The 19,004-nt window shown below is 37.2% G+C and overlaps 1 protein-coding gene across 2 annotated transcripts in view; it reads left to right on the forward strand.

The window, feature by feature from the left end:
- The first annotated feature begins 24 nt into the window (after positions 1-24).
- SLC66A2 (solute carrier family 66 member 2) overlaps positions 25-19,004 on the forward strand; it is a 55,946-nt gene continuing 36,966 nt past the window's right edge. The window contains exons 1-4 of one of the 2 annotated variants that reach the window (XM_007426443.4): positions 26-243; positions 1,876-2,218; positions 12,312-12,445; positions 14,543-14,596. In XM_007426443.4, coding sequence (XP_007426505.1) covers positions 1,926-2,218; positions 12,312-12,445; positions 14,543-14,596 — 481 coding nt within the window. In that variant the 5' untranslated portion in view covers positions 26-243; positions 1,876-1,925. Of the gene's footprint in view, positions 244-1,875; positions 2,219-12,311; positions 12,446-14,542; positions 14,597-19,004 lie in introns of both variants that reach the window. The other variant, XM_007426444.4, reaches the window with a different exon arrangement.

The following is a 19,004-nucleotide window of genomic DNA, read 5'->3' on the forward strand; positions in this document are numbered from 1 at the left end:
TTGCTCCTGGGGGCTGCTGCCGCTGCCGGCTCCTTGTTTCCAGTCGCCCAAGGAGGCAGCAGCAGCAGCAGCAGCAGCAGCAGCGGTGGCTGTTGCTTTGGGAGCAGCAGGGGAAGAAAAGGCGCAGCGCCGCTGTGGCTTAAGCGCGGTCCAGGGCGGGAGTGGCGCCGCGGGCTGGGGCTCCCTCGAGCAGTAGGCGGAGATGCGCGACTCTTGGGGCGAGGGGCCTTGGCGAGAGCCCAGGTAAGACGAGGAAGAGCACCCCGCAACCCACTTTATTCCTCTTTCGGGACGTAGATTTCCGCCCGCTTGCCCGTCCCGGCTGCCCTCTGCTTTTCGAGGCTGGGGAGTTTGGCGGAGTTACTAGGAGGAGTGGAAGGGAAGTAGAAGTAGTTGTTCTGTGCCAGAGCCGCGGCTGGCCATTCAGAGAGCAGGGGAGAAAACACTTGGTGGAAAGTGGCTTTCTCACTTCCTCTCTATCCCCGCGAAAGGGAGGCGGTGTTGCTAAAATGATCCTGTGGACAGAGGGCTCAGCTGGGTCTCCGTAATTTGGTGTCCCAGTTGTTGGCAGCCCTGTTGGTTCAGCGGCAGATGCAGAAAGTCCGAAGGGGAGTCTTAGCTCTCCAAAATGCTAGGCGTAGTTGGGAGCTCCTTTTTATGATTTCATAGACCAGTTTCTTCGTATTCGTTTTGCTTAACTGTGTTAATTTTCTCTACAAGCAGGTAATCAATAATTTCTACTGAAGTTAGTACAGTGTGGTTTGGGGACTACTTATAATATTTAATTAAATAAACTTCTCTAAGTTGGATGCTCTGCAGGGGAGTTGGGACTACAGCTCCCAGAATTCCTTGTGATGTGATTGGGCATTTTGGGAGTTGCAATTGTACTGTATACAGTATCTGAAAAGTATCAGTGAGTTTGTTGATTAAAAATAATTTTGATTGATAGAAAGAACTTCTAACTAAAGGAAAAACAGTTACAATGTACTTTGCTAAATAAGTAAGTTACCGAATGTTCAACTGACAAGTGAAGTCTTGAAAGAGATTTTTCTCTCTCATGCACAAGGAAGAATGCTTCTTGTGTATCTTCTGAAAAGGGATAATGTTTTCTCTATAACAATGTTAACTGAGTAAAAATCCTGTTTGTATTGCTGTTGACCAAGTAAGCGTCAGGGTGAACTGTTCCTTCATTCAGATAATCAGTCTTTTCATAGAATTTCTACTCATTAAACTCATGATTATAGGAATTCTCAACCATGGAAAGTTTATCTTATTAAAGACAATGTAAGAGGGCAGCCAGGTTAGTTTATGGTAGCCAAAAATTTGAAGGACTCTGGTAGCACTTTTCCCAACTAACACATGTTATTAAAAGCTACTATATTCTTTCTGATTTGTCTCTCATTAAAGAATCTGCTGCCTTTATTATAAATAACAATAGCTGTCTTACAAGTATCATCACCCCTAAAAGTGTTATACGTTATGCCATTAATTATAAGTATGCTATCCAATCTGCATAGTTTTTTGTTTACTATATTAAAAGAAAAGAACCAAGCATAGAGAACCCCAAGAACTCCACAAATGAGCAAATTTCATATCATGAGTATTAATAGCTTGCAGAGAGGTTTTGGTAAGTATACCTTGTTAGAACATTTATTTTTAGGATTAAGTTCCCCATTCTTATATTGACAAATCAGGTATTTAGCTTGAATGTCAGCATGGTGGAACAAGCACTGGTTTAGATAAATAGATTGTCTTTTCCTCTAGGCTGTTATGGTTTGACTAATTTTTGTTGTAATAAAGCAGTTACTTTCTAATTATGTGACTGAATATTTCAACGCAAGTCTGAGTTTTTTGCCTCTTGCTTTGTTTTTCTAGGGTTGCTTAAAGAATGGCATATGTCCTATAGGAAGATTAATCAGCTATGAATGCAAGTCAGTAAACCCCGAGGAAGTAATAAAAGGGGTTTCCTTGTGTTACCAACTGTCCTAATGCTAAGGGGCGTCATCCTGCCCATGATGGAAGCAGATGGCTGGGAATGGCTGGTGTCTGCAGTTCAGCAGCTGATATCCTGGGGGGCATCTGCAGCCATGGTGTTTGGAGGTGTAGTGCCATACATCCCTCAATACCGAGATATTAAAAGGACACAGAATGCAGAGGGCTTTTCATCCTACGTGTGTTTAGTATTATTAATTGCAAACATTTTAAGGATACTCTTTTGGTAAGTTGTTTCTTGTTTAAAAAATACATTTCTCTATGCTTGTACTTCTGGATGATCTATTGATACCTGGAAGAAAGAAAGAAATGTGTGCATGTGTGTGAGTGATTTACAGTGCTGCCAAATTCCATGAAATTCTTTTGGAGTATAAGTAATATCAGCTGTATTTGGCTCCCTCTGGGTCCTTGTCTTTGTCAATATTTCATGAGTATATTAAAGAGGATACTTGGGTCAAATCCAAATGGTGTTTTTGTGGTTGTCCTAAACCTGCGATATCTAATGTGTTGAAGAATATATGCTGTATTGTATATTTTTGTCAGCCTGAAATTGCTAGGATTGAACAAATGTAAATCTAAATAAAAGCTCTTTTGAAGTTAGCTGTGGAGGCTTTAGCAATGTTAGATGCTATACTTTTGGAAAAATTCATCTAGCAAACATAGTAATAAAATCTAATGAACAATTAAATGTATTATGAAGAATAAGGCTATGTAGCACTTCAGAACTGAAGGGGAAAAGGTCCTTCAGAGCATGCAAGTGCCTGCATGTAGGACCTGTCTGCAATTCCTTAAACCAGAAGTATCTTTACTTGGGATCAGATGGCAGTCTTGTGATCCTGAGAAATGACAAAGCTGCTATAAGGGATTGCAGACAAGGGCTGTGTACTCTCATACACACCAGAGCACCTTTTTACCATTAACTCTGCCCAGGCCAATGAAGAATATTCCTCAGTTACATAAGGATACCTGAAGTGAAATGATAACAGTATTTTTATGTGAAAACCATGTAACTTCTACTAGTCCATTTCTTCACTGTAGATTGCTGTGGCTAACTTGAGAAAGTTGTGGGACCTTAAAGACTGATTACTGCACAAGCTTTTGTAGACTATTGTGATCAGCAAAGGTTTATGTAATTTTAGGATGACAACAAAGACTTTTGTTTTTTGCTGGACTTGACAAGCATAGATATCCCTCTGGAAACTGGGTGATTCTTGTGTGTTATGTACAGGATACAAGTTTCGGTCTTTTTATACAATGCCATTTTAGGATTCTCATGCATATGTCATATTCCTATGTGGGAGTGTCAGGTATAAAATAAAAATGGTAAAATGTAAAAATCTAAGAAGTTAAGTAGCACAATTTGTGTAGTACATTAAAATTATTTCTGATCTTGTCTATTCTTAAGAAGGTTGGACATAGCCAATCACAAAACACCCATTCATCAAACTGCAAACAGATCGGTTTTCTCCTAACCATTTCCTCTGGGTTTCAGAAATGCTTGTTACCACCCAGTGTTGGTCTTCCCCCCTCCCCCCGGGCAAGTGGGCACAGTTTGAAGCAAAAAAACTAAGTTGTAGCCATTCACCAGTTTCATTAACTAAAATGCCCATGGTACTATGTCATGTCCAGAAGAATTCTTGGAATTAAAGATGCAAGCAGAAGGGCTCATCTATCAATATACCTGCTTCCCTTTTTTAAAGAAAGTAGAAGAATAAAATCAAATGATGCAGGGAACCCAGTGGGCCTGCTTTCCCAGTTGTGTGGCTCCTAGAATTAGGCTATTATTTGAGAGCTAGTATTTCAGGAAGGCACAATATCTTAGCAATGTATTTCAATATAGCAATGTATATTAAATATACCTTATATTTCCTGAATGCAGTTCAGAGTGCATTCTAGAGTGCATGTACTAGAGTGCAGCAAATAGGGCCATGCTCCCATTTCTCTTTGATGACAACCATCCAGTTCGGGATAATTCACACTTTTTATGGCAGACCCAATCTATGTGTAAGAGTGAAGTAATGTGGGTAATTGTGTTTGTCGTATGACATCTGAAATATTTAAGAGTAACAACATTTGCTCTTAGTATCAAACATGTATAGCGTTTAGTTGGGAATCCTAGGCTGGTGGACGAATAGCACAGTCATCCATCAGCCTTTTCAATTTCAGAAGACTCTCATTCTGCTCTTGCTGCAAAGCATCTTTGAGCATCTTCGTCAACAATATAACTGATCAATGTTAATGACTAAACATAAGGAAACCATTAGCCTTATATACTTAGTTTGATCCACGAATCTTTGTGGGAAAGGCTTTCCTTGGATTTTAATTTGGTTACAGATGACCTTTTAGGAGGTATGGATGTAATTCAGAATGAAGAACTTGGAGACAAGCAAATACTGTTGAAGTATTGGCTTTTCTTATAATTGCATTAGATTGTTCCATCCATCCATCCATCCAGGTTCTGACCTTCAAAAAAGATAGGCTGCTATTCACATTTTTCTTCCTGTGCTTCCTGAAAGAGAATTAGATTTTTATTATTTGCTTTATAGGTGTGTTTGGGGATGTTAACTAATCAAAATTGGCCTTTTGTTAAACAATTCTTTGTTTAAAGGAATAATGAAGTTCATTGAACCATTATTAAGCCACACTAATCAGGACTATCATCTAAGTCAAAGATAAGAATGAAACATATTGTCCCTTTAGAAGTTGGTGAACTCTCTTTTGTTCCTGTCAATGCCGCTAATATACAGTATGATGAGAATAACAGTTGGGCAACATTTGGAGAGTCGTATGTTCCCTCTGCCCGCCTCCCTGGTTAGATAAATGAGGGAGACTAGTTATCCTTACTTTTCCTGCAGTGCTTTTTTTCTTTTTCCTAAACCAGTGTAATGATTATTTCGGAGCCTCAGTATGAGTCTATGTCATAAATGTTATTACTGTGCTATAAATATAATATTACTGAGCCAATGCACATGCTTTCATTGTTTTAAGGGACTGATTTTCCTGGGTGATAATGTTATTACATTGTTGTAGTTATGAAATCTTAAAAAAAAAACTCACCAATGGCTCTTTAAAATATAACACTTTCCTGCAATTTAAACATGTTAGAGATTGGACCCTTTTTAATCCAAAGAGCCAAATAGTCAAGTAGATAAATTGTGTGTGTGTCCTTCTCTGTATCTCTCATCCTTCCCAGTTTATCCTCACAAACCTGTGAAAACGGTTAGGTTGAAAGATGGTGACTAGCCCAAAATCTTAATTCAAAGAATTTACTCTTGCACTCTTAATCTAGCACTATACCACATTTTTTCCAGGAATTTATTGAAGAATGGCTAAAATGTTCCATGGGTGAGCTGTGATGACAATGTTTGGTGCTTCACATCCTGAACTGGCTTAAATGTTGGTTGGAGAATTCATGGGGAACTAAGGCAGACTTGAATGTGAAGACAATGGGCAGAATAGGCAGGGATTTAGAAGAAATAATGCCTAGGAGGAGAAAAGGCAATAAGGTCTAAGTAATAAAAACAGGAAATCTGCCTTAATAAAGTTAAGGCAACAGATACCTTCCTAAAGCATTTTCTGCATCCTTTTATAGGAATATTAGAAAGGCAGGTGCTAATGAAATTTAAGCAGGTCACTAGTCCCAGCTATGCCTCTTTAAAAGTCAGGGACTTCATACAAGACAGACAAAATATATGGTTTCTAATCATATATATGTATTGCATTTTGGGATTGTTATAATGAAAATTGGAGTGCAAATTGTATAATTACATAAATTTGGGTAGCTCAGGAAAAATCACCATGCAGTTTATGCAGTGTTCCTCAGCATAAACTAATCAATATTTTATAATTTATATTTTTAAGTCAGACCAAGGTGAACAGACAATGTTAGCCTGGACATTCCCACCTACTTTGAAGCCAAGATGTGATGAGAAGATTCTGAAATAGTAGAGCCTCTTTTTGCTAAGGATTATTTTTCTGGTAAGGGAGAAAAAATGTACCTGAAGTATTCATAACATTAGTTGCTGAGCTATTTTTTGGAGTACCTGTACTGCTGCTGAGTTATATATTCCTCCTGATAATCCAGTACTCAGGTTTCTTCTATTAGCACTTTGTTTGCTATGAAGTCAGTTGAGTCCTCTGAGTGCTGTCCTGTTTCCATGTAATTGGAAGGGGTGGGGACGGACCTACTGTTTTCTGGCCAGTAGAAAACACAGCTCCAGCCCTGCCCCAGCTCTGAGAAAGAAAGGTTGCAAAAGTAGAGAACGAGGAAATGCAGTCTTGTAGCAGGTGGAACAGGCTAGTTGTGTTAAGGCCTACCTGAATGCTCTTCAGCTTGAGTGTTAGATGAGGGGAGCGCTGAGCCCAGGAATCCCTTCTTTAAAACTAGACCAAAATCATAAAACAGTACAAGTCCGTTACAAGATTGGCTTTTCATATTGATTTATCAGTGACAGTTTTTTAAAAAGACTGATTGTGGGCTTTTAGTAGTGTCTTTTTTTAATGCCAGCTAGTATAACATTGCAGGACCTTCTTTCTGATCATGGTTGTATTTTTGCTAGTGAGTGGGGCCAGTGCTGCTCTCTCTCCTCACACCTTCATAGATGTTATAACCAGTTATGGGGAAACTAAGGCTGTATTTTTAGTCTTAAAAGATTGGCTCGTGTAGGTTTTGTTTCTCACTTCCAAGTTGCTCTATTACAGCAAAGTTCAAGAACGGGCAGATAATGTTTTAAAACTCTCTTACACACTTTCTCTTGCTGTCTTTTGTCTCTCTCACACACACACATAGGACAAGACAACTTTACATTAACATCTGGTAGATAATTTGATCAAAGCAATTTACTGTGGTATTTAATGGGGTTCCTATCATTTGTATTAATACACAATGAAAGAAAATTCAGGAAATGGAGAATTGTATTAGTGTCCATTATTGCATCCTTCCTTTGAATATTGGTAATGGGTTGCTTTTAGAGAAAGGATATTTGGATTTCTCAGTCTACTTGTTCATTATGCTACTGCTTTCTCTTTTCCCAATAAATGGGGGCTTGTAGAAAAAAAAAAGTGCATGTATTTATACACATGGAAAATATTTAATAGTAATAGTTGAATAGTAGTAGTTACCAGTTTGCCCTTGAAAGTGGGATATCCTGTTAAAAAGATTTTAAGCATACATCTGTTCATATTTGTTTGTCTTTTGGATCATAAGACCCAACTATATATAGATTATAATGCACTAATGCTCGCCAGCTGTAATAGGAATACAATTATGACTATCATAAATCCAGCAGGCTGCAGTAAAAATCAGTATATGATGACTATTTTTTAAAACCTTATTTTCAAATGTAGACTTACGTTGCTTACCAGCAAGAATTGTTACTGGTTACAGAGATTTCTGTGCAATTTAGAAAAAACTTGAACAGCAACTGTTTCTTCTTTATTTGATTTGTGTACTGCTCTTCCTGCTAAGGGAACTAAGATTTATCATGAATCATACTCTGGGTTTATGATCAGAATCTGATGCTATACTCTATCAATGTTTGATGTTCAAGTCCAGTTATTCAGTAAACCTAACTAAATTGACACCAACAAATTAATTTCTTAGAGGGGGTAATTTTTTAACCTGATTCTAAGGTATTGTTAAGTAGACTTCATCTTAAATGTATTCTTTGCTTGGTCCACAATAATAGTCATTAGAGATATGTTGTTAAAAATCGGATTTTCATATCACTTTAAGCCATAACCTTATTTGACTTTGGTTTAGTGTGTTGTGTAAACCCTGTTATTGTGGGTTATCTAATAGATCATAGGTGATGTAGCATGATTTGTGAACCCAAAGAGCAGTGTATTTTTGCTTAAAAGAATGAGAAATGCATTCTCTTTGTATTCTTTTATGCTCCATGGTATTCAAAGTTCTTTTCCTTCCACGTTCTTCTTGCCAGACACGCTTGATCTTTAGTTTATTTATTTATTCTTTATTCTGCACCTTGCTTTTTATCCTTGTATCTTAACCCAGAATTCCTTCCTTCTTCAGCATTTGACTTTTCAATCTGCTGTAACTTCCTTTTGATCAGCTATCATGTCTCTTAGCATCCATCCCTTTCCCAGTCAATGGAATCAGTATCTTCAATATCAGACTAATCTTTCAACTTGCTTAGAGAAGTTGCACTGTTTATCAATGGTGTATTTTATCCAATTCCTCTTGAAGAAAGGAACACTAATAGTCATTCTCATGCACACACACACACATACATGTACATACACCATACACACTCACGTATATACACACACCCATCTACCCCCACACTCAAATACACATAAATCATACATATGAAATTATGGGAAGTTGATTGGAGTTTGGAGAAGAAAATAGTACAGTATCACCGTTTCTATGGTATACTTTTTTCCAGTGGAATTGACCTGGCTAGTTTTTTTTCTGTGGATTTTGAATTAAATTATATTGGTGCTCAGCCATAGGGCATGAAAATAATTAATCATTTCTGTGTAGGATCACTCATATACATACTTATGGCATAGCAAGAAAAACTGCCATTTCATGTATGATGTAAGATAGCCTTCCTAAAGTTGGTGCTCTGCAGATGTTTTGACCAACAATTCTGCTGTCTCAGAATTTTGATAATTGCTTAGAGTACTAAACACAATTGGAAAGTACTAAATTGGGAAAGGCCAATAATGTAAGATGGGATGAAGATATCATTTGCATCCACTCAACTTTATGTTTTCAAGCTTCATAAAGCAATATGTTTCTGGAATGGGTCATGCAATATTCAGAGGGCTGAATGTGATTTGTTCTTGATTACTTACTTCTCTGAAACCTTTAATTTAGGGGGGAAACATCCTGTGACGGCTGTTGTTGTAGGTTGGCTTTATAGTATTCATTTTATGGATTGAGGAATACTGTCAATCCATGCATTCATCTTTCAATGTAGACAAAATTAACATTACTTTTTGACTGATGCATAGTGGCTTAAACCGAGCTCTGGTATTTAGGGAAGAAGAGTTGTATGGTGTATTGCTTCCCTCTCCCTCAAATGCACTCCCAGTTTGGCTCAATGTTTGGTCAAGCCTTGAAGAAAATGACATTAAAAAGGACTAAGGATGACCTGTCCAAACAAACAAAAGCTAATGTGGGTCCTTGGTGCTCTCTGAACTTGGTTGTTTACTTGCAAACGTTTCATTACCCAACTAGGTAACATCATCAGTGCTCTGATCAGGGCACTGATGATGTTACCTAGTTGGGAAATGAAATATCTTCAAGCAAACAACCAAGCCTGGAGAGCACCAGGGACTCCCCAGTTCAACCCTGAGCTAAAGATATTTTTTCTGTTGGAAAAGCTAATGTTTCTCAGTCTCTCCATCTATATGGTTAATGGCTGAATTTTAGCAAGATAATGGGAGATTTAATAGAAGGATATTTGCATTAAATATGCCTGGCAAGTCCTTTTGACAGTTAAATGAGCGAGCAAATATTCACATTCTCTGGAAATACTGTATATTTTGTTCATGCTCAGAGGAAAAGCTGTTAACCAACCAGACATTAAACTATATCATGCATATCCTTCCATCCTCTATAATATGACCCTTTACCCTATACTTTTTTCATTAATAAATTCATATTAATATTAATAATATGTAGCAGGATAATCTTTCCTCCTTTCCTTTCAGTACTTTATATACTCATTGATTGATTGATTATATGCCGTCAAGTTGGTGTAAACTCTTAGCAACCACATACATATTCTCCATGATGATCTGTCCTTAACCTGGTCCTTCAGGTCTTCCAATGGTGCACCCATCACCAGTGTAACTAAGTCTATCTGACTTGCTGCTGGTCATCCTCTTCTTCTCTTTCATTTTACCTTTCTCTGCATTAGAGCCTTCTTGAGAGAGCTAGGTCTTCACATAACATGACCAGAGTATGATAATTTGAGCCTGGTCATTCGTGCCTTGAGTGAGAAAACTGGGTTGATTTGTTTGATGATCCATTTCTATTGGCTGTTCATGGTATTCTCAGGAGTCCTTTCCAATACCAAAATTCAAAAGCATCAGTAGTCTTTCTATCCTGCTTCTTCAAAGACCAACTTCTGCTTCCATAGCATGTCAACAGAGAATACCATTTATATACAGTACTCAGTCTGCATTTAAAGTGTCCTCTTTCTCATCTTGCAGCAAGAGATACTCAAGAATTAAACATTGAAGCAGTATTAGAAATTGATCATACTCATCAACCATAGCATAGCCCAAGTAAAAACAGTTTCTGATTCTTTTTGGTGGGAAATATTTCTTGGCTACAGCTAGCTTTTCTCTGTTGGATTTCACGCTGTTGGGGTAATATTTGGCCCAAATACAAGAGGAGTTGGGACAGCTTTTATCTGGTGGATATTATTGCATAATACCCATGTCTCAACAACAAAGAGAATTACCAGGAAGCTCTCTCATATGTCGGGTAAAGGTAGCTAGATAGCCTGTAGTTGAAAGGAAAGATTCCATTCCATCATGGGCACTTGGAGAAGCCCTTAAAACTCAGGCAAAACAGTCCCAACATATATACTTGAGCTTCTGTAAGCATTCCCCCTGAATTCTCTTCATGCTTCCCATTGTCTGATTAATACTTGTGAAATTGCAAATGTCCAAAAGCAAGAGACACAGGGGGAGAGACCAGGTATGACCCTGCTGCTTTTTCCCTAAAGGGAAAAGTAGCTTAGATAAATGTTTATACACAAACATAACCCTTATAATTGAAATGTTACATGTGAAAGAAACAGTAAATCTTGAGCCATTGGAACAATCTGTGATTCCAGTGGGGAAATTGGTTATGTCTTGCTGCTGTTGCTAAACCCAGAAATTTCAGTGAAGACTTTTGTTAGAATAGTAATGGAAAATATCCTGTTCATCACAAATCATGATGCTAAAGAATCTCCTCTTTTCACCTCTCTCATCAGTCCAAGAAACAAGAAGGAAAATAACCTTTCTGGGTGACACCTTCTTAATGATTTCCCAAATCCTTATTTTGTTGTTTTTATTTTGCTAAAATCCCCCCTTGCCAATGCTTTCAACCATTCAGCATGTCAGAAGAGAATAGGTTTCTGCTCAACTGAGAAAACTCCTTTTCTTTGCTTTCTCTCTCTCTTTCCCTTTTGTTTTTATCAAGGAGAACAACTCTCCTTTTGCTCTTTGTCCTTTTATCCCAAGAAGCTGCACCAGCTTCCAGCAAACCCTTGACATGTTCAGTGATGCAAAGGGAGGTAGATTCTTTCCCCCTTTCTCCCTGTTTCATCCAGAAGCCTTGTTGTCTCTGCCTGTTCTCTTTATTCTATTCTCTATGCCTGTGGGAAGTGGTGCAAAAAGTTCTTGTCTTTAGGACATGTGCACGTATGTGTGTGAAAATGCTACATTTTGTAAACTTTCTCATTTTGCTATGGCAGTAAGCCAGGATGCTAAATTCACCCCTGCCTTTCCTGGAACTAACTTTGTCTTCCCCAGCGGAATGACCCATAGACAGTTAAGATCTTTATCTGTAAACTCCAAGTGATATTTTATTGCTTTGTATGCTATTAGTCTCCAATATCCTTTAAATTGTATTTCTTAGTTACTAATTATAGTTTCATTTTTGGATTGTCTGAAGACATGCCTTGTTAATCACCTATAAAGTTCAGGTCATTAGAATTGGTGCTGAAGGAAGTCCTGTTTGTCACACCTGCCATACTGCACATATTTTCACTTGGTTGAGTTTTTTTAAAAATGATGGTAAACACGTATTAATTCAGGATGTTTTGAAACTGTTTTGTGAAGTTGTTACATGTGTATGATTTTATTAATGATTTGTAAAAGCTTAGGAGGAGAATGGATCTCCCTTTAGTGGTTTTACTGGGAGAAACTGAATTTACTTCTATGTATAGGCTTAGGTTCATTGACAAAAATTCTGTATTTAAAATTAAGACTCTCCAGCACCACTATTTTATAATGTCCTCCCCACTATGTAAAGTTAAGAAACTCAGGAAAAAAAAGGTTACTCTGCTTCCATAATGTTACATTTTTCTATAATTATCCAGTGTAGGTTATTTGGCATCCCATGTGACTTTGTCAAAAGATTCCCTACCTACAGATTTATATGCGGGCTCCCTACCTAGAATTAAGATGATGGCTGACTCTTGGGAGAAGTTGAATATCAGTAAATTAATTTATGTCTATTTTCTGTTTTATGAAAGTGGTTTTTTTTCTTTTTAGCACTTGCAGTTTATATTTCAAACTATTAAGATTCTGCTTGTTCAACCACTTGATGTCTGTTTTTCTTTTTTTAGGTTTGGGAGACATTTTGAGTCACCCTTACTATTGCAAAGCATTATAATGATAGTCACAATGTTACTGATGCTGAAACTTTGCACTGAAGTACGTGTGGCAAATGAGTTGAATATAAAACGACGTTCCTTTTCAGGTTAGTTGAAATCATTGTGTAGTGATTCTGTATAATATTGTTTCTCCCCTCTTTTCTTTGGCTCCATTATATTTTGGCATATCAGTGCCAAACTGTGTTTTGATAATCCAACACTTAAAGAGCATTCCAATTAAGGAAATGGGATTCATTTTAAAAATATTTACTTTTATGTTTGTATATGTATTTGAATGTGCCAAATCCTGATCAAAACAATTGTCACACAGTGACACTATTTATTGGAGTGGTGAACTACAGAAGTGCTTCTCTCCTTTGCAAAGTTGTAGAGGGAAGATCTTCCCACCATTCATTCCCAGATTGCTAGTACTGTATGCTCAAAAGCTTCTTGCTGTCACTCTGATTGCTCTAAACTCATGTGGCATCCACTTGAAATAGCCTCTTTGCACTCATTGTTCTGCCCAGAAGCTGTAACTGATTCCATCATTTTGTGGATCAGTCCTACCATCTATCATGAATGTCTAGTGGTGGTATCAAGCTCTGTGACATATAGATTAATCATGTGACAAGCTGTTCAGCATTCTTATCTATTAGAGCTTCAGATGGCTTTCATCAAGTTATAATGTTGATTCAAATACAAAATATGGGGATAGGGTGTTACTATTACATGTATATATATATATGTCTATTGCAGTATAAAAACATTCTACAGTTTTTTCATACTTCAGCTTTTATATGTGTTCATTCTTTATTTTGTGATAATAAAAAACTTGGTTAATAACAAAAAAGAGAGGAAAAAGCTGATGTCATGATCCCATAAAATATGTATCTAATTTACAGTCCTACGCATGCATATTTTCCCCTCTCTACTTCAGATATGGCAGTGTTTTTCAAACTTGGCAACTTTAAGATGTTCGGACTTCAACTCTCAAAATTCCCCAGCCAGCATCCTTGATCCTTAAGACTTGTTTTAAGATGTACTCTCCTCTTTGCTTTTCAGTCAATATTGACCCTTCATTTTTTTCTTGAGTCTCCTGGTTTATGACAGTAAACCAAATATGTAGCTCAATGCTCTTTAATTCATATAGTCTACATTTCTGGCCTATGATACCTGTTCTGCATAAGAAGGATAATTCACTCATATCTTTATCATTAGCTTAGTGGGCCGCATACGTTGGAGGTTTTTCTGAAATGTTGTTTTCTAATTTGTAATGCAAGATTTTTTTCTCCCCATGTTCTTGTATGATTTAAAACATTGAGTTCTATGAACAAGTGATCTGAAATATCGACATTGTTTTGATAGTTTTCACTGTTGGCTTTTTGTTTTGAATTCAAGCTTTTTATTCTGTTTGCTTCAAAAGGAAAATGAATTTGTCTCTGTGTGTGCGTGTGTTAGAGATACATATATGTGGTAACTGAAGGCATTTATTGATTTTGTTTCAATATCCATCATATATAAAGTTCCTTGATTTGCAAAATTTAGAGCAGAATTATTTTGAACAGAATTTAGCTGCTGTTTTTAGCAAAGAATAGGTAATGTGTCCAAAGAACGTAATTGCTGGTTTGTAGCTTTGTACCTCTTTGGATAAATGAATATAACTTATGTAAGGATTTCTTTGTTATTCATATTGTAATTCAATGATAGAAATTGTGCATAAGCTTGTTGTACATATTTAACTCTTGAATTATTGGCTGGATTGTAAAGCATCATTTATCAAAATTCTGAGTTGAGCTTTTTCATGCTGGTTTCATTTAGTTAAGCTAAAACTTAAATTAATTTTTTTCACATTCCTCTTAGTGTTAAAATGTAATGTGGTGTAAAATACAATAATATAGCTGTTTGATACTGATCTATGCATTGAATATTTGCTTAAGCTATGGTTCTTGTGTGTTATGTTACATCTAAATAAATGTTTCTTTTATTTTTCTTAATTTTGGGGAGAACAATATGAATCCATGATGCCTAATTTCAGAATCCAGCAAATAGTCTTTTTGATTTTTTAAAAAAAGCATTCTAGCATGATGACAGCCACCAAGATATATTAACTCTGAGCTAATTTAAAAGCAATTTCAGAGCTTGCTACTATGAGGAGTCAAACCACTTTGTTTTGTCTTTGCTTTCTCTTCAATATTTTAATATAGCTGCAGATAGTAAGGATGAAGAAATCAAAACAGCTCCCAGGAGAACCTTTCTGGGTATGTACTTTACAAACCCATGTTGCATGAGGGTACCATAGAACACCATCTGTTCTCCACTGCTTTTTTGTTTTTGTTGGGGCTTTATTTTATTGTGTTGTTTTTTGCCATGTTAGAAATGAATGCATGCTTGTCATTTCTAAGAAGAAACTATCTGTGCTACATCTTCTTAACGGCAACATATTTCTTCATTTCGGTTTTAATACATAGAGAGAAAGCGCACTCAATTTTGCTCCTCTTGTGTTTCACATATTTTGTCCCATAAACATTTTTTCTCTATTAGTTCCATGCTCAAATTTGATGTCATAGGATTTATCCCCTTAAGTTTACTTTGTTCATGGTGGCTGTTTCACTCAGAGATTTGTGAAAATCAAGTGGGATTGTGTGAGTAGTGTTCCATAACCAAGTTATTCAGCTTCATGTGCATGCACACACACACACACAATATTCAGAAACATTAAAAATACTTGCATGTCTGAGTGTGCATGTGTATGTATTATATGAATCAATGCACTGCAGGATGAAAGCCTCATTGAAGGTTATGGGCTAATCTATCACAGTGGTGCATTGTGGGTTGATGGATAGATGTTTCTTGACTTCCCAGTCTAGGGATGAGAGCTGGCCCAAAACCACCCAGCTGGCTTCTGTGCCTAAGTGAGGACCAGAGCCTGGGTCTCCCCACTCCCGTCAAGGATTCCGATGGTTTAGTTTTTTGTAATTTCTTTACTTAAATAAGGATATATAAACTGCTTTCCCTAGGTTGGAGTGTTGTTCTCCTAGTCGTTGAGCATTCTAGAAATTGTTATGTGGAGATTGTGAATGGTAAATCTTAATTATTATTGTCATCTTCAGATAATTATATTAAAATGCACATATTAACTCTGTGGTATGGCTGTTGTCAAATGTCGAATATACTGAAGGTTCCAAATTGGAAGAGTACGGTTTATAAGCACCATGTAAGTTGCTTAGTGAGCTAACTTGGTTACTTCCTTCTCTAGCACTAATTCTTCACTTTAGAGTCCAAACATGCAAATGTTAAACTTTAGTGCTTGTTTAATGTTATTAGTGAACCTACCTTTACTGAATCCTACTGACGAATGCATAAAAAATGCAGTTTATGGAAATAATGCTTTCTTAGTGTGGTTCAGTTTAATTATGCTACATTTCAAAACATCATTTCTTGTGGCATCTTTTTCACCAATAATTTTTAATCATTGCTGCATTGTTTTATGTTTTTTGGTTCACCTGATTAGCCTGTAGTAAATTCACCAATCCAATGTACAAAAATTGGACATCCACATGAAGCCACCGGGGCAGATCATTTGGAAGTTTGGGGTCTGGTACATGCTGATGATGCCCAACTGTACATCAAGGTTTCAAGCCGAGCCAGAGATGCTGTTGAAATCCTGTCTCAGTGCCAGGAGGCTGTGCTGGTCTGGGTGGGAGAAAACAGGTTTAAATTAAACCCTAGCAAAATGGAACTACTTTTTATACATTAGGGGTCCTGTATACCGCCTCTTTTGTCTCTAGATGAAATTGCAGGAGCAGATCCATAATTTGGGGGTCTTCCTGAACTTGTGGCTCCTGCTGGATTAGCAAGTAGAGGCCATGGCCAGGGTGGTTTTGCCCAGCTTTGGCTGATGCATCAGTTGTAGTCTTACTTGGGACGAGAAGTTTGACTATAGTGGCTTACCCGCTCATCACCAACCAGTTAAAATACTGCAACACACACTATGTGGGGCTGTCTTTAAAGACCACCTGGAAGTCTCATTTGATGCAGAATACAGTGGTCCAGGTACTCATGGGGGTGGATTTTTAGGCTCATATTACACTTGTTTGGTGGGCCCTGCATTGGTTACCTATTAGCTTCTGAGTGTGGCTTAAGGTGCTGGTCTTAACATATCAAGTGTTGTGCGGCTTAGTGCCTGGTAGTCACCTCCCCCCCCACTAGAGTTTGCCAGACTACTCCATTCATGCCAGAAGAAGGAGCTAGTTGTCCCCCATTTGGAGAGGTTAGAGGACCATAGCCAGAAGTACTGTTTTTCAGTGATGGAAAAGTGATGCTCTTGGAGATTCATCTTTATTGCTGAAAAAGATACCACTAGAAATGATGTTTTGAAATGTAGCTCTTCTGGAGGGGTCTTTGGACAATGTAGGACACAATATATGGTGCTATCCAGATGTGTTAGATAGTAACTTGTAATGGCCACATGGGCTCAGAGTCTTGTGACATATCAGGAGTGCTCAGAACTATAGAATATTGGCTTATATAAATCAAAGGACAGTAAAACTGGTAGATGATTTGGAGTAGTCATTTGGCATTAACTTCAGATCAGAAACGAGCCACTTCCCTCAGCTGTCTGGGCTCTTCTTTATCTTATTTGTCAGCATTCCAAAAAGCCACTTAGTGTCCTTAATTGTCCCCATCATCACTGCCAAGAAAAACAGTACAAAGCTTTTATCTAAATGCTTTATTCAGAAATCTGTCTAATTGTTCTAATGCCAGGCAGTAGCTATCAGTTTTCAAATAGAAACAAAGTGTAAGTCAGGCTATCTATGCAAAAATAATAAATAAAAATGGATTCCAATGCAGATTATTGTTCACATTAAGCCTTTGGTTTAGTTATAGAGCTAATTAAAAAACCACGATGAATTGTTGGTCTTAATCATTTAATTTCTCTGATAAGAATAGAAGATTCAATTAATTAACATTCAATGTGTTATCTTAAAAGAATCTTTCTCTAAATCAAGAGACAGTGCACAAACATTTTACTGTAGAGTTGTCAGCACATAGAGTTGTTATGTATTAATGCTATTATGGTTTAGTAAAATTTTTGTTTGATGGCTAAACATTGACTGATCTAATAAAGCTCTGCTCTTTAAGTCCCCAGATGCTGAATAGTGTCTCTTGTAATCCTCGCTCAGCAGCACCAGTAGTTGAGATTATAGAATCAAGGTTGAGAACTGTTAACTGAGATAGCTGCTATGTCAAGTCTTTAGCTTTTAAAACTAATCTGAATGGAGAACATGTACTTGCTGCTATATCTCGTTTTTGTTGTCATTGTGCTTTGAAGTTCCTATCTTTTTATAGTTTTACTAGTTTGGTTTTTTTTCTGCTATAGTTTTTCTATTTACTATTTTGCATCCCACTTTAGGATTCTCATCATATTAAAAATGGCAATAATATTGATAAAAAATGTTTTTTCCAGTAGTAAATATTTGGGGGGATTTCAAATCTGGTAATAATTGTCATCAAAAGATGCCCCCTGTTTCAGTTGGGTTTGTGATCTGTACATAATAGAAGTGTGTAAAGAGGTGCTTCACAATATGTGGGTGTGCAAAACAAAGTTCCTCTCTTCATATTGTTAAAGCAACTGCATCTTTTGCATGCATGACTTGTTTGAAATCTGTTTCTGGCTGGGTCTTTATGCACATGCATGCGCAGCCATGTCTTTCTCAGTCATGCAGAAGCAGCCAGGAACAGCTTCCAAAACAGCCTCATGTGAGCCATGCAAAGGACATGGCTGCTTTAATGATTCAAAGAGAAGGGCTTTGTTTCCAGTCCAGCACATTTCAAAGCGCTTCTTGAATTAGGGATGTGTAAAATTCCCTGCTCAAACCGTTTCATACATAGAACAACTACTTTTGGGTAGTCCATATCTAGACTGCGACTCACAAATTTGGCCTGTACACAGATTGAAAAACATGTGTTTTGGGGACTTGGGGGAGAAAGAAAACATGCCAAGGACATTAACAGTGGCACAAAGTGGCTAAGTGGAAATAAGGGAAAAAAAACTGCTAGGAAGATGGGTGGCAGATGGCTGGTTTGATATGTTGTGCTTGAACCCAAGGACACTGGTAGCTAAAGGGAGAAAGGGAAAAGGAGGTGTTAGGAAAATCAGCAGGTGGGCTGTCACCCAACCCATGGAGAGGATGAGAGAAAGGGGTGAGGTGTATCAGCTTTTTCCTCTTTGCCTGCAGATTTTGGCTGAAACCAAGAATAAAATATTTTGGGGTACAGTTCTGGTGAACTGCAGCCCACCTGGAACATTTTGGCAGAAGCTCTGAATTACAATGCTTTTGTTCTGGGTTTGAAACAAAATACATATTCTCTTTTCATGTCCAACCTTAATATAAATGATGAACTTTTCTAATGATTGTTTTCTGTTTTCAGAGCTGATTATACAGTTCATCATTTTGGCTATTGCCAACTTGTCACAATGGTTTTTGACCACAAGTATTTGTTAGGTTGCTCTGGCATAGTAACATACATTATTATAGCTTTACAGTAGTAGTATTATATTTCTGTCTCTCATTTTTTTTCCTAATAATTGTTAGAAAAAATGGTTAGAAAATTATTTTTCTAATAATTCCTATAGTAGGATTTATTATAAAAAAACTACTGCAT

This window comes from Python bivittatus, unplaced genomic scaffold (assembly GCF_059951505.1).
Source record: "Python bivittatus isolate LINGU-HERP-01145 unplaced genomic scaffold, Pbiv_v1 ctg000840_np1212, whole genome shotgun sequence".
Taxonomy (NCBI): domain Eukaryota; kingdom Metazoa; phylum Chordata; class Lepidosauria; order Squamata; family Pythonidae; genus Python; species Python bivittatus.